At 48.7% G+C, this 15,065-nt stretch overlaps 1 protein-coding gene across 3 annotated transcripts; it reads right to left on the bottom strand.

The window, feature by feature from the left end:
* Positions 1 to 18: 18 nt before the first annotated feature.
* On the bottom strand, positions 19 to 5,896 carry MMP19 (matrix metallopeptidase 19). Of its 3 annotated transcripts, XM_061132623.1 has the most exons (10): positions 5,680 to 5,896; positions 5,298 to 5,383; positions 4,297 to 4,427; positions 3,840 to 4,055; positions 3,118 to 3,363; positions 2,421 to 2,549; positions 1,457 to 1,621; positions 1,169 to 1,296; positions 667 to 970; positions 19 to 601 (listed from the first exon to the last, which is right to left on the bottom strand). In XM_061132623.1, exons 1-10 carry the CDS (start codon positions 5,767 to 5,769, stop codon positions 522 to 524), a joined length of 1,575 nt encoding a protein of 524 aa, XP_060988606.1. In that variant the 5' UTR covers positions 5,770 to 5,896; the 3' UTR covers positions 19 to 521. The 3 variants fall into 3 exon arrangements, with proteins under 3 accessions (XP_060988606.1, XP_060988593.1, XP_060988600.1); XM_061132610.1 differs by having other exon boundaries at positions 19 to 970; XM_061132617.1 differs by lacking the exon at positions 19 to 601 and having other exon boundaries at positions 728 to 888.
* Between the last annotated feature and the right edge of the window lie 9,169 nt (positions 5,897 to 15,065).

Below are 15,065 nucleotides of genomic sequence, written 5' to 3'. Positions count from 1 at the left end.
GTCACCTGGGAAGCCCTGTGAAGATGGAGTTAAACTTTATTAAGCACAGATGTGCCAGGCACGTCACACACAGTATTTCATTTAATGCAACAACCCTGCGGGATTGGTGTTAACCTTATTTTTCAGATGGGAAACCTGAGGCTTAGTAAGGTTAATTATCTTGCCCAAAGTCATAAGCAAGTTGATGTGATTCTCAAGGATTCCAAAGCCATTGCTCATTTTACTGGCCATGCTGTTTCCGTGTTCTTTATCTAAGAAGAACAGGACCCAGGCATTCCCAGCTGTGGCCTGCTGTCAGCTAAACGCCTGATGGATGCCTTCTACCAATGTCCTCCAGAGAGAAAATGACACAGCTGGAAGTGCTATCTAGGATGGGGGAGAAATGGGTGGAGCTGGAGGCTGAGTTAGAGTCACTGACCAGGAGGGAAAAAGGACAGGGAGGTGGGGACTGGAGCTGGGTCATTTAGAGGCTCGAGGTCCATGCTTCATGCTTGTGCTGCAGCAGACATTTGATTGAGGTCTTAGGCCTCTGAGAGAGTGACATTACCAGGGAATGAAAGGATGCTGAAGTCTGTGACTGAGGGGATAATGTCCAAGATTGTATCTCTGGGTGAGCCGTCAGAGTTCAGGGTGTGTCTGTGGCCCAAGGAAATGGTACCCAGTGTTATCCTGTGGCTGAAGGGTCTGTGCCTGTGACCGAGGAATCCGTGTCCCCATCTGAGGCGGTGGTGTTTGGGGGACGACAGTACATCCAGTCGTGGGCGATTTCTCTGGGAAAGCCTTTCTCTGCTCGAAGCTGCTGATTGAGGCGCCAGTACTGTCTGCCCTTGAAGAAGTAGACACGGCCATCCCGCCAGCTCATGGCGGCCGAGGGCTGGTCTGGCACTCCTGTAAACAATCCCTTGGTTGGTTTGGGGTAGCGGCTGAAGTCAGTAGTGGCCAGCTCATCCCACTGCCAGTATCCAGAGCCCTAGGTGCGGGGTAGGCAGCGAGAAGAGAAGGATGACGAGGGGGCTTAGGGACCACCCCCCACCCCCGCCACCCCCACCAAGGTCTACTCTCAGCCCATGGCAGCTGCAGAACTTCCTTCCAGAGCAAGTCTTTGCTTTTCCATGGGAGGTAGCCCGCCTGTCCTACGAGGGATTTGCCCTTCCTTTGAGGTTCATACCTTAAAGAGGAACACCTTTTTGTTGATAGGCCAATAGAGAGCAGCATCCACGTTGGGTCCTACCCTATTCAGCTTCTTGGGAAAGCCAGGAGACATCTTGAAATTAATGTAGCGCCACACCTTGTCTCCTGAGAGCATAGAAGGAAAGAACAAGTCACCTCTGTCCCCAGGTGATGACTGTCAGCTCCTCCGCTCCACCCTCTAGGAACTTCTCATCCCTCCCTCCTTTTATGGCGTCTCTAATCACAGGCCCTCCTCTGGTAGCACGCTGTAAACTAGTGCCCTTACCCTTAAAGAAGTGTATCCATTGGGTCCGAGGAGAGTAGACAGCTGCATCCAGGTTTCCTGGGAGCCCCTCCCAGAGGGCAGACACTTGGAACAAGGGACCCAATCCTGAATCTGTCACAGTCCACACATAATTTCCCTTGAAGGCGTAGGTCTTTCCTCGGGGCCCTAAGAGCAGGAGGTGTGTCAACAAGTCAAAAAGACAGGTATCGGGACTTCCCTACTGGTCCAGCAGTTAAGAATAAGCCTGCCAATGCAGGGGACACAGGTTTGATCCCTGTCCAGGGTGGCTCCAGATGCCTCAGAGCAGCTAAGCCCATATGCTACAACGACTGAGCCCATGGATTCTGGAACTCTTGAGCCACAACTAGACAGACCATGCACCTCAACAAATGATCCCACGTGATGAAACAAAGTCCTGAGGCCGCCAAATGATTTTTTTTTTTTTTTAAGACAGCGGTCAAATAAAGACTTCTGGGTATCTCAGGCAGGCTGATCCCCCAAATATTCATTCAACTTTCATTCAAGGAGAGGATTACTAAGGGCAGAGAAGTGTTCAGCCTCTCCTTTGTCATTCACAGTAAATCAGCCCTGTGGATAGCTGCTCCCACTTAGGGACATCACCGTCTACTCCAGGTGGCTTCCAAGTTGTCCTTCCACGTGGGTATAACACCCTCTCTACAGACATTTGTCAAGACTGTTTTCTCCATCTTGCTGTATTTCCGGATGTGTTTGGTGGCTCTCACAGACCAACAACGGAGGTAATGTCCTGCCTGGCCCATCTTGAATTTAGCTCTGAATCCTCCCTCCCCAGGCCACATGCCTCCATCCATGGCCACTCACCCCTGCCTAGAGTCTAACCTCCAGTGATCACCCTGAGGTCCTATGTCACTCCCATTTGTCCAGGTCTCAAGGACAGCAGCCTGCCCCACTGCCTGCCCACAAGCCTGGAGGGAAAGAGTCTTACCCAGCATCACGGCATCCAGGTCGCCACTGCAGGGGTCTGGCATGGGACCGGGTTCTGTGGGCACCAGGGTTGTGGTGGGGAGTGCCGTGTCTTCCTCCTCCTCCTCCCCTATCTCTGGGCTCTTCTTGCCTGCAAGGTAACTAATACTGCTCAGGGAAAGAACTCAGAGCACTGGCCTCCCCGCGCTCCTACTGTACATTAAGCTCAGAGGTCGCATAGAGAGGAAAATGAAAATCTGCAGAGCTTTTGTTGGCGGGAGGAAAGACCACATTGATACCAGCAGCAGACATGTTTTAGTTTTGAGAGGCAATAGGAAGGGAGAGAGGGGATTGCTGGAATGTTCATTGTTCATCCACTAGAGCAGGTGTCGGAGGAGAGAGGTCTGGAAGGAAGATTAGACCTGGAAGTGTCAGAGACAGCTCCTGGGAGATCCCTGGGGGCCTAGTGGTTAGGACTCCAGGCTTTCACTGCCTCAGCCAGGGTTCAGTCCCTGATTGGGGAACTGAGATACCACTAACCACGCAGTGAGGCCGAAACAAGAAAACCAACTCCTGAAAATGAAGAAGCCTGAATAACGGGGCAGGAGGAAGAGAAAGAAGCCAAGCCATTTCCCTCCATGAAGATTAGACCTGTGTCTTTATGCTTGAAGAGACACTGGTCAGACTGACCCTCGTGAGGACTAGGGGAAAGGACTAACCATAGAGAGCCTGGATCCCAGCCACATCATCAGGGTGCAGCTTGAAGTAGGGCCGGTAGCCAGCGTAGACAGGAGCCATGAGGGCCTGGGTGTATCGGGAGTGCCCCAGCCCCAGGGCATGGCCCAGTTCATGGGCTGCGATGATGCGCAGGTTCACCCCCCGGTAGGTCCCCTCAGTCCAGAGCTCATCTTCATCAAAGTGTACGCTGCCCAGCTCTGGGATGTCGGCATGGGCCAGGACCCGCCCTGGACAAGGCAAAGGTGGACAGGCAGGAGATCAGAGTCTCCTGGGGTGGTGCATCCCCTGCCTGTTACAAACTCGTTACTCTCGTCCCTTAAAATCCCCCCAAGCAGACGGACTATCTCTTGGACACCTCTCACTCCTTTCAGATTTCCCTGTCACCACCCCGATCTCTCATGGATGCCCATCGCTCTGTCCTATTACCACCCAGTCACTCTGCTGTCTTTGGCCCTCCAGTCCTCCCTGGAGTATGCCTTGAGCAGAAGAACTTAAGCTAAGGATGAAGGCATAAGCTCCAAAGAAACAGGCTTGCTGAGGCCCCAGGGAGATGACATGTTGCTCCCCAAGGGAATATGAGAAGGTGGTTGGAGAGTGTGGGTGCAGTTGAGCATAGGGGGGTAGTCTGACATTAAGTTTCCAGAGTCACTGACTCAAGGAGACAGAGGTCTGTGAGGTGGGAGAGCTGAGAGCTGGTGCCTACCGGGCCCGTCAAAGGAATTGGAGCAGTACGGGCTATGGCGGCCATGGAAGGAAAGGCGGATATCTGCCCAGCCAGCCTTCACCTCGTGGAAGGTCAAGGGAGCCACATTGCTCCAGTACTGGAAGGCTTGAAGCAGGGCTGCCCGGGCTGTGTAGGATGGTAGGGTGGACGGTAGGTTCAAGATGCGGAAGGTCAGATGCTTCTTTCTCCAGCGGCCTGGTTATTGAACCAAAAAGTAGATTAGAAGCACAGAAACCTTTGCCAGCTCTGGACAGCTCCCCTGAGCGTGGGCACTCACTCAGCAAAGCCAAGAAACAGCACTTCCAGGCAAGTGGTGATCAGTCAATTACCAGATTACCATCCATTCAATGATGAGCTGGTCCAGGCTGTCCCAATGTCACCTCTGCTCCAGAGTCATGACTGCACCCCCCTCCCCTTTCCCAGGCTCAGTTCTCACCCAGTAGCAGGTATTTAAGGGTCTTCTGGTTGAAGGGGTCCTCCAGGCCACAGCGGGGCTGCCTCATACGGGCACTTGTGGCATCATCCAGCCGACCTGAGACCGGCAGCTCAGAAGCTTCCTGAAAAGCTCTGGGAAGAGGGAGAGGGATGGGCCAGCAGGACAGGGGCATCTGGAACAACTGATCAATGGGGATAGCTCTTTGGTCCCCTTTGGCCCGACGTAATGACAGAGACTGGCGGAAAAGCTCTGGAGGCGACGGGATCGCTCCAGGATCCAGTCCTCGTAATCCACCTTCCTCTTCTGTTCTGCATAGACGGCAATACCCCAGCCTCACCTCCCTGTGTTCACGCTCTTATTTGGGTAAAGTGCTCCCTGGCGTTGCCTTCTTCCTCTACTGCAATCTCGAGCCTCCTCCTGCCCTGGGAAGCTCCTACTCCTTCTCTGAGACTCCCTCACCACTGCTGCCACCCGAGGGCCCATCCTTCCTCTGCTTTCTCCCCTCCTGGCTGGACACCCCGTCCCCGGTCCAGCCTGCCTGCTCTGGGGCAATTTCATCCATCAGGCACCACAAGTATTGTGGCTTTTCCATGGACTGGGAACATATCTGAGAAACAACCCATTAGACCCAAAATATGAAAAGAAAACTTCAAAACAGAAAGAAATAAATGCTGGATTAAATGTCTTTGAAAGGCAACATCATGTCAACAACTCAGCTCCAACTTATATAAATTATACCGCCTGTAGGACATGGCCAAATAATAGTATTTTGGATATAATGTGGGATGGAGCCTCCAAAGAAGTGCTTAGGGCCTAGGAAGATCCAACAACTGTGCCCTCATCCTTGACTCCCCCTCTGACCCCAGGTCCCACCACGCATTCCCTGGATCCCCGAAATACATGTGAGGCAGGCAGAGGTGGGCCTGGGGAATGGAAGAGGTGAGAAGAGAAAAGGATCTCGTGAACTTGACCCTGAAAGCATGCACCTTACAACCTCTCACCTCAGCGCCTCTATGACATCTTCAGGCCTGAAGTTGTCAGGTCCTTCTAGAGGCTTCTGTAGGTAACCATACCGCAACAAGTAATCCTATGATGAGGGTAGGGGTCAACAGATAAAATCAAAAGGGGATTAGTCTCTGGGTGAAGCTTCTACATGACCTAACAGCCCATTAGGATAGGAGGGGACAGATGTGGAAGGACTGAAGGAGAGGCATCTTAGGAGAGTATGAGGGGAGGGAGTAGGGATGGGTAGGGGGGGATCATGGATTAGAGGAGCGAAGGGCAGGGCAAGCAGTTGTAGGTCAAGGGGCAGCTTGGATGGGACTAAGGAGCAGTTCCTCCATCCCTCCCCCAGCCTGGGTCTGGCTTTCCCAGGAGACTCACCACAGCTGCCTCCTTCTCTCCGGGCCCCACAACCTGGCATGAGACAGTCAGCGGGAGTAGGAAGCCCAACCACAGCCGCTGCCAGTCCATGGTCCCACCAGGCAAGAGCTTCAGAATTTGTGCCCTCTGCTCTGAGAATCCTGGGAGCCTGAGGGAGCAGGGCTAGGTGTGGGGCAGGGGTGGGAAGGTCTTCCCTCCAGTTCTTTTCGCTCTCCAGTCTCTGGTCCTCTTTATAAAGCTTCAAGGGAGGGAAATTGGGGGGAGTGTCAGTAGGAGGTGACTCAGCCCAGAGATGTGTTGCAATTCACCATTAACCCCTGCCCTGCCAGAGAGCGGAAGAAGAGCCTCCAACCCAGCCCCCAGGGTCCTCTGCTGGACTCAGAAAGACTTCCCATGTCGTCCTGGAGGTGGGCATCTTGCCGGGATCGGAAGCAGAATATCTGCCGAGACTAGGAATAGGGACCAGAGCATCCTCTCTAGTTGGGCATTCCTGTGACCCAGGGACCACTGGGCAATAAACCCCTTATCTGTAACTTTCACATCTCCCTGTTTGCACTAGGGCAGGAGAAATAAAACTAAGAGGTAGGAAGCAAATTGCTTAGGTGCTTGGGTTGCAGATGAAAGAACGAAGGGTGAGATCTCAGTTTCTTTGCATCTAAGACCAAGCTGAGAATTCAAATGATCTTGAAGCCTACTTGTGTCTGCCTCAATAAAAAGTCATTATTTCAAGCCCTTGATGAGTCTGGAATGTGTGGGTGGGGGTGGAGGTTATCTAGGAAAGGAAGAAGTAAAGTCTAGAGCCTGCCCACAGGGAGGTCTGAGACACCCTGCCTGCAGACAGGGTGAGACCAATTCAAATATCTGAAATGCGGGGAACCAGGATGTCAGGCAGGAGGTGCCTCATCCTGAGGGTCATGAGGCCGTGGGAAGGTTCGCAGAGAAGGCAGGCTGTGAGTTGGATGGGGTCAAAGAGTCCTGAGGAGCAGGGACAGTGCAGGTCTTGAGTAAAAGCGCAGAGCAAAGTCCGTCGGGCTCAGTGAGTGGCTCTAAGGGTCATTGACCACTGAGTCCCGAGTGCCCCTTCCAGGCTGGCTCAGTGCTTTTGGTGGTGCTTAATAAATGCTTGTCAGACGAATGACCAGGGTGGGAGAGTGACTGGGAGTTTAGAGGGGGTCTTCAGTGCTATTTAACATAGAAGAGAAAAACTTACATTAGGAAAACCTACTTAAAAAAAAAAAAGAAAGAAAAACCTACTTTGGACCCACCAAGGTTACATGACTTTTCTGCACTGTTAACCTTCGCTGTAACAGAATGAGAAGGAAAAAACTACTTTGTGTCAGGCGATGTCCATGTTCTGCTGTGCTAAGATGCTTCGGTTGTGTCCAACTCTGTGCGACTGTAGCCCACCGGGCTGCTCTGTCCGTGGGATTCTCCAGGCAAGAACACTGCCTTCTCCAGGGAATCTTCCCCACCCAGGGATCAAACCTGCGTCTTCTGCAGCTCCTGCATTGCAGGTGGATCCTTCACTGCTTGACCCACCAGGGGAGCTTTCCATTTCTATATTATTCCATTTAATTCTCACTGTCCTCCTATGAGGGAATAATTATTCTGGCAATTTTTTTTTTGTCTTTCCTATGGCTTTTTTACATTGACATGAATCAGCCATGGGTGTACATGTGTTCCCCACCCTGAAGCCCCCTCCCACTTCCCTCCCCATCCCATCCCTCAGGGTCATCCCAGTGCACCAGCCCCGAGCACCCTGTCTCATGCATTGAACCTGGACTGATGATCTATTTCACATATGGTAATATACATGTTTCAATGCTGTTCTCTCAAATCATCCCACCCTCGCCTCCTCCCACAGAGTCCAAAAGTCTGTGCTTTACATCTGTGTCTCTTTTGCTACCTTGAATATACGGTCATCATTACCATCTTTCTAAATTCCATATATATGCGTTAATGTACTATATTGGTGTTTTTCTTTCTGACTTACTTCACTCTGTATAATAGGCTCCAGTTTCACCCACCTCATTAGAACTGATTCAAATGCATTCTTTTTAATAGCTGAGTAATATTCCATCATGTATATGTACCACAGCTTTCTTATCCATTCGTCTGGCGATGGACACCTAGGTTGCTTCCATGCCCTGGCTTCTGTAAACAGTGCTGTGATGAACGTTGGGGTGCACGTGTCTCTTTCAGTTCTGGTTTCCTCGGTGTGTACGTCTGGCCATTTTTTTGAGAGAGGAAATGGAGAACCAAGGACACGGAGCTCCTAACCGGCCTGGCGTATGTTCAGCCCCTCCTGCCGACTCGTACCCCACGTCCTCCAAGCACCAGGCTGCCTCTTGGAGCCTTTTTCTGGGAGTGGTGAGGAGCCCCTGCAGTCTCCACCGTCACGCGTGCATCACACGTTTATATGCCACTCACATGCACAGGGAAGTAGGGACGGAAGTGAGGGAAAGGGTTATTGAACTCATGTTCTCAGTAGGATGCCAGTTCTGAGCCCTTCCCCACACCCCAGGCTGAAAGACTGGCAGGCCACTGGAGAACCCTTCACACCCCAGGAGAGAGGTGGGGGATCCTCCTGATTCATCATTGCCCTCAATGATGCTGGGCGTCTTGACCCACTCAGCGCTCAACTGGCTCACAGTCAAGTGACTAAGTCTCAAGTGACTGGTCAGGCAAGCAGGGACAGAGCCACCAGCTGATGAGCGACAGAAGCCAGGAGTGAGGCCGCGATCAGGGCTGACGCCCCCAGGAAATGAGAGGGCTTGGGAACCAGCCCCCTGCAGGGCTCTTCTCAGCCCTGCCCTTCTCTTCCTCTTTCCATCACCGCTCAATCCCTCTTCTTTTGAGAATAGGACATGGGCCAATTGAAAATTATGTATTTTTTTCTGATTAAAGTCTTCTCTATTTTTTTTTTTTCTGAATAAGTTATCCATTGCTCATTATAGTAAATTTGGAAAATACCAAAATGAGCAAGGAAGAGAATGAAAACCACCAGTAAATTCTACCCAAAAGAGAACCACTGGCAACATTTTGATGCAGTTACTTGAACCTGTCTGTGGCTCTGAGCTCAGCTCCAGCCTTGTCCATGCCAGCCTCAGGCCCTGGGTGGGTGGAATGGACTCGAAAGTAACAGGAAGTAGTGAAGTTAGTGGGGGAGGGACAGGAGCTTTGCAGGCTGTGGAGAGAGGGAAAGGAGTAAGGAAAAGTAAGGAGTAAGGGAAAAGAATGTGATGGCAGATTACTCCCTCCCTTTAGACACCTCATAGAGGAAAAAAAATAGTGGGAGTTGGGGAAGGATGTTTAAGTGTCTGTTACCCTGTTTGTGAGAGAGAGAGTTTTTGATGATGCTGTTTAGTAACAAAGTTGTGTCCGACTCTTTTGCTATGCTAAGGGTTACAGCCCGCCAGGTCCTCTGTCCGTGGGATTTCCCAGACAGGAATACTGGAGTGGGTTGCCATTTCCTTCTCCAGAGAATCTTCCCAATTCAGGAACTGAACCCCTATCTCCTGCGTCTCCTGCATTGGCAGGTGGATTCTTTACCACTGAGCCATTCAGGGATGCCCAGGAGATATGGTGGTTATTATACAAGGTACAGTGTGGACATTCACTCTGGCCCTGGAAGTCCATGGCGGGTGGAGTCACATTCTAGACACTAAGGAGCCAGAGAGAGAACAGAGAGGGAAACTGTAAAAGCTGCCAAATGGTTTATTTCATTAAAATCTTGACAACATCCCTGTGGGCTGGCATTATCACTTTCTACAGAAAAGGGAGGGCGTCCACATGGCTCAGCTGCAAGAATTCACTGCAAGAATGCAAGAGATACAGGAAGCACGGGTTTGCACCCTGGGTCAGGAAGGTCCCCTGGAGGAGGAAACGGCAACCCACTCCGGTGTTCTTGCCTGGAGAATCCCATGGACAGAGGAGCCTGGTGGGCTACCGTCCACGAGGTGGCAAAGAGTCGGACATGACTGAGCACAAGAGATCACAGAAAAAGGAACTGAGTCCCCAACGGGTCATTTCAGGTCACACAGCTTGGAAGCAACAAAACCTCAGGCTCAAGCCATGATCTTTGCAGTCTCTCAAGAGTTTCCAGGGGCACCCAAACAAACCCCCCAAAGGCAGGAGCTGCAGACTGGATGTGTACGCAGGGCTGCATGACTAACTGTTCCCACAATGGCATCAAGACCTCCCTGCCGCCAGTTCCTGCCTCTAAACCGTGCTGACTCAGCTCTTTTTCCCTCCGAATTTGTCATCACTCACTGGGGGACATGTGGGAATGTGTGTGATGGGTTAGGACATGCGGTCTGCCTGACCCAAAAAGAAAACTTGAGTCTGAAAGAACTCCTGGTTCTTTGGCTGGCTTGCTCCCATCCTGCAAACTGGTTTCCCTCTCTGCTGAAGGACTGTAGAGTTTGTATAGAAGTATTGTTTAAGTTAAAATATTTTAAACAGTAGGAGCAGGAAGTAGGTTAAGACTCTGAGAGTATTCTTTAATGTTCAGGGTCTAGGGGGCTGTGGGTGGAAGGCAAACGTTGTTAGAGGTCTCTAAGCCCAGAAGAAGCCAGTCTGTAAAACATCCCCACCCCTCTTTGACAATATCCTTCCCTGAAGGGGGTGACTTGGAAGGCTGGACATCCTAGTATATAAAGGGCAAGTCCAGAGTCTGAAACTGGAGGTGAGAAAAAAGGAGGGTGTAACCAAGTTAGGACTGGCCTAGACACTGCTCTTGATCTAGAGAAATGTGGGGGAAATAGTGTTAGCCTCTGGCCTGTTTTCTCCTCGGAGACCTGAGGGAGTCAGGAGAGAGGGAAGTTTCCCTGGCTAAATGGGATGGATTTCTCGCCAAGCCGTTACCTTGGAAACCTCTGTTTTTAAGAGGACGCCCCCTCCCCTTCCACACACACACTCCTGTAATTAGTCATGAGTTCCTAGAAGCCAGATGGGAACCGATTTGCCAGGATTGTGCACAGCTGGATCTGGTTAGTAACTGGGAAGTAGGAGGGGCTTGGGGATGGCTCAGGCCTGGCCGGTGTATTCTGTTCCCAGGATGCCCCCAAATTCCTCAACCTCCATTACAAACACTTTTTGGTGTTCCCTCCTGCTGCTTCTTGAACAGCCCCATAGACACTAGCTTGAACTGCTTCATTTGATAGGATGTCAGACCCAAACCCCTCAGTTCTTCAGTTCCTGTCAAACATTGGGGAGATCAAGATCTTCTCCCCTTCTCCAATTCACAGACATAGGTATTATCCCATGGGACTCCCCTGGAGATGCTGGAGGCTTCTGCTGGCCTGGCTGGTGGTTCCACTACCCAGCACAAAACTGAAGGGATGCATGAAGGCGTAAATTCTAGCATCTGGAATAGGAGGGGAGGAAAAGAATGAGTTTAAGTGTTCTTTCAGCATCGGGAATGACAGAAATGACTTTTGCTCCTTCTGGGAACATCAGCCTTTTTCTTAATAAACAGCAGCCTTCTTAACAAAACTCAATTTTTTTTTTTTTTTTGAGTTTTGAGTTTTTCCAAATGAAGTGGGATGTCGGGGAGCACTTTAACCTCCTGTTCTCACTCCATGACCGCAGGAAACAGATCTGTCTTCTTGTCTGGGGACGGTCATGGGCCTAGAAATTCCATGTTTGGCCCCCTTTGGTGTTGGCAAAGTGTTCGAAAGGGGGTTAGCCAGGGAAGGAGATCAGCTTCCCCTTTTGAAGAGGGTAGTAACTAGATGAGCAAGGGAGACCTTGGAAAAGACCCAAGTTTCTGTTTTCCGCCAGGTCAGCAACGCTGAGGAGAGGGCTATTGCAGTGAGAAGGCTGTGCTTGACCTCAGAGTGGGGCTATGTAGGAAGAGCCTTCTCCTCTGCATCCCCTTTTTTGCCCCTTGCTTAAGGATAGTGGGTGTTCACCACTGTAGTTTTATGTATATTTATTTATTAGCTGAGGCATGTGGAATCTAGTTCCCTGACTAGGAACCGAACCTGGGGCCCCTGCATCGAGAGCACAGAGTCTCAGCCACTGGACCGCCAGGGAAGTCCCCGAGCTGCGCAGTTTTGCTTTTGCCTTTTAGTGCATTCATTAATTTGACAACGGGGGACCCGCCGGACACTGTACAAGTGTATCCTGCGCAGAGTGAGGAAGAAAGAGCTAGAGGGTTTTAAAGTGACAGAGACACAATTCCCATCTGAGTTGGAGCTGCCAGCCGCTTTGGCATAGTGAGCACTGCCCCTCAGCTGTGAAAGAAGTTTTGGAAAAGGGAAATGGGAAAAAACAGCAGAGGAAGAAGACCACTGACCCTAAGGAAGACTGTATTCTCAGATTTTTTTTATCTAGAAGCAATTACTAAGTATGTGTGCTTGCCTGTTGCCCATTTTTGTAAGACCTTAGTGTGTGTGGATGTGTTATTACAAGAACGTATTGTAAAAAAAAATTGAAATGTGACATAATTATCTGCCTACTTGCAAAAAGGAAGCCAGATATTGATGGGATAGAAGCACACTGAGAGGAAAGAGTAGAGAGACCTTTGAGAACCAGAAAGATCACTGGCCACAAAGCGTAGCTGGAAACGGGCCAGGGTGGCCATGGTGATCAGTAAGCTCAGAAAGAACTGGCTGGCAAGGTGTGATCCCTCTGCTGTGAGGCCAGTGCTGGAGAGCAGTGGCCAGAAGAGTGTGAAAGAGAAAAAGGAGAAAAGGGCAATTAGGTCAGGGAGCTGAGAGGGCGCATGAAAGCCAAACCCAGCGTGGATAAAGTTTATGTTATTGACAGCAAATTGAAAGCGGCTTTTCTGACTGGACAAATATAACGAATGAGCATTCGTCTCTCACACGTTACTTTGCTTACCGACTCTATCAGTGCTTTTCAAACTTTTCTGCCAAAATTCCCTAGCTAGAGCATGAAAATAAATGTGCAGAGGGTAGAAGTGTATGCAGGTAACTGGTGTTTCCCTCCTCAGGGCGTTTGTCCGTCTCACGATTTCTCCTTCTCTGTCCCCCTTCCACGGGGTCAGATGGGTGGCTTCCAGCAGCTATGTTTATGCTAGGTAAAACTAAATATAGAATTATACGTTGATAGTTTTTTTTGGGGGGGGAGGTACTTAAAACTGTCTTCTAATCTCCAAAGATTCTCTTGAGAAATCCATGGTAATTCAAATCACTGATCCCTGTATGGTAACATGTCATTTTTCTCGAACTACTTTCAAGATTAGCTCAATTTTTTGGTTTTTAACACTGTGACTATGATGTGCTTAAATGTGGTGTGTTGAGCTACTTTGTTAATTTTTACTTAATTTTATCTATTTTTATTGAGGTATAGATGATTTACAGTGTCATATATTTCATGTGTATAACATAATGATTCACAATTTTTAAAGCTTAAGCTCTATTTATAGTTATTATTAGACATTGGTTATATCTCTGTGCTATGCTATCTATCCTTATAGCTTATTTATTTTATATAAGGTAATTTGTACCTCTTCATCCCCATCCCTATCTTGTCCCCCTTCTTCCCTCTCTCCTCTTGTAACCACTGGTTTGTTCGCTATATCTGTGAGTCTGTTTCTTCTTTGCTATATTCATTCGTTTTGCTTTTTTTAGATTCCATATGTAAGCGATATCATACAGTATTTCTTTCTTGGTCTGGTTTATTTCGCTTAGTATAATACCCTCCAAGTCCACCTACATTGTTGCGAATGGCAATTTTCTTTTTTAAGGCTGAGTAGTATTCAATTGTGTGTGTATCTCATATCTTCTTTATCTGTTCATCTGTTAATCAACCCTTAAGTTGCTTCCACATCTTGACTATGGTAAATAGTACTGCTATGAACATTGGGGTGCATATATTTTTTTGGATATTATACTCAAGAGTGGAATTGCTGGCTCATATGATAGTTCTATTTTTAGTTTTTGTGGAATCTCCATAATGTTTGTCCACATTGGCTACACCAATTTACATTTCCTATAACAGTTGTGGAGCACCTTTGATCTCAAAATTTATGACTTTCACCAAATTTGGAAAGTGTTTGAACATTATTTCTCCACAGAGTTTTTTATCCCATTGTCTCCTCTCCTTGTGACTCCAATTACATATATGTATATTAGATTTCTGATATTATAAGTTTCTCAGGTTCTGTTCACATTTTTCAACCTTTTCTTTTTCTCTATAGTCTTCAGACTGAATCATTTCTATTAATCTGTCTTCAAGTTCACCAACTTTTTCCTATCTCTAAAGTGCCGTTAAGTTCATTCAGTACTTTTAAATTTTCAGATACTCTATTTTTCAGTTCTAGAACTTTCATTTGGCTCTTTTTTATAGTTTCTAGCCTTTTAAAAAAAAGATTTAAGCTACAGTGGTGATCATTTTGTAACACATAGAACCATGGAATAACTATTTTGTGCAACTGGAACTAACATAGTGCTGTAGGTCAATTATACTTCCACTTAAAAAAAAGAATTAGGGGATTTCCCTGGTGGTCTAGTGGTTAGAATTCCAGGTTTTCACTGCCACAGCCTGGGTTCAATCTCTGGTCTGGGAACTAAGATCCTGTAAGCTGCATAGTGTGGGGGGGAAAGAATTAAGCTATAAACATTAACAAGCAGTGGATCATAAAAGAGCTAGGCAAAGGCATCCATTTAAGAAATAAAATAGTTCCAAGTCTAGACAAAAGAAAGAAGGAAAATGCAGAAGGAAAGAAAGGAAGGAAGGAACAAGAGGAAAGAAAAATCAGGCCAATTAAGAGGAGTTTTGTTAGTCATGGAGGCATCAAAAAGCAGTCACAGAAGCAAACTTTGGCAATGGCTGTCCAAGCACTGTGTTGAGAAAGTGAATCTTGGCAGTGGATTTGAGCATTCAGGCCGTCTGCGAGGCTCTTCCTGCTGTGACAGTGAGTGGATCACACGTGCAGTCTGCCTTCAGTGTTTCTACTAGTATAATTTACTTTTCAGATCTCAATTTCCAACCTGAATCCCTGGAACCTAGGAATATTACCTTACATGGCAAAAACAAAAAGTGAGGGAGGGCTTGGCAGATGTGCTTAAGGATTTTGAGATGAGGCGATTATTTTGGATTATCTAAGTGAACACTAAATGTAACCAAAGGATCCCTCACAAAACAGAGAGATAGGCAAATTTCACAGGCAAAGAGGAGAAGACAGTGTGAAGATGGAGACCGAGGCTGGAGTGACGCTGTCACAAGCTAAGGAGCACTGGCGCCCAGCAGAACCTGGAGAAGGCCGGGAGCAGGCTCCCCCTGCCAGCCCTGCGGGGAGTGCTGCTTTGGTGTGCCTTGATTCTGATCCAGCGATGCTGATCTTGGACTTCAGGGATCCAGAACTGGGACAGAATAAGTTGTTGCTGTTTTTAGTCACCACGTCTGTGGTAATT

The sequence above is a fragment of the Dama dama genome, chromosome 3 (genome assembly GCF_033118175.1).
Source record: "Dama dama isolate Ldn47 chromosome 3, ASM3311817v1, whole genome shotgun sequence".
NCBI classification, from domain to species: Eukaryota; Metazoa; Chordata; class Mammalia; order Artiodactyla; family Cervidae; genus Dama; species Dama dama.
The sequence above is the reverse complement of the archived record's forward strand: the minus strand, read 5'-3'. Positions and strand labels throughout refer to the sequence as shown.

What these genes read in the sequence shown, in the direction of transcription:
- MMP19 (XM_061132623.1), bottom strand. Translation starts at nt 5,769, where the DNA reads ATGGACTGGCAGCGGCTGTGGTTGGGCTTCCTACTCCCGCTGACTGTC. An exon ending in CCTTAAATACCTGCTACTGG is followed by an intron (nt 4,056 to 4,296) that starts GTGAGAACTGAG and finishes TTCAATAACCAG; the next exon opens with GCCGCTGGAGAAAGAAGCAT. An exon ending in TGGGATCCAGGCTCTCTATG is followed by an intron (nt 2,550 to 3,117) that starts GTTAGTCCTTTC and finishes GTTACCTTGCAG; the next exon opens with GCAAGAAGAGCCCAGAGATA.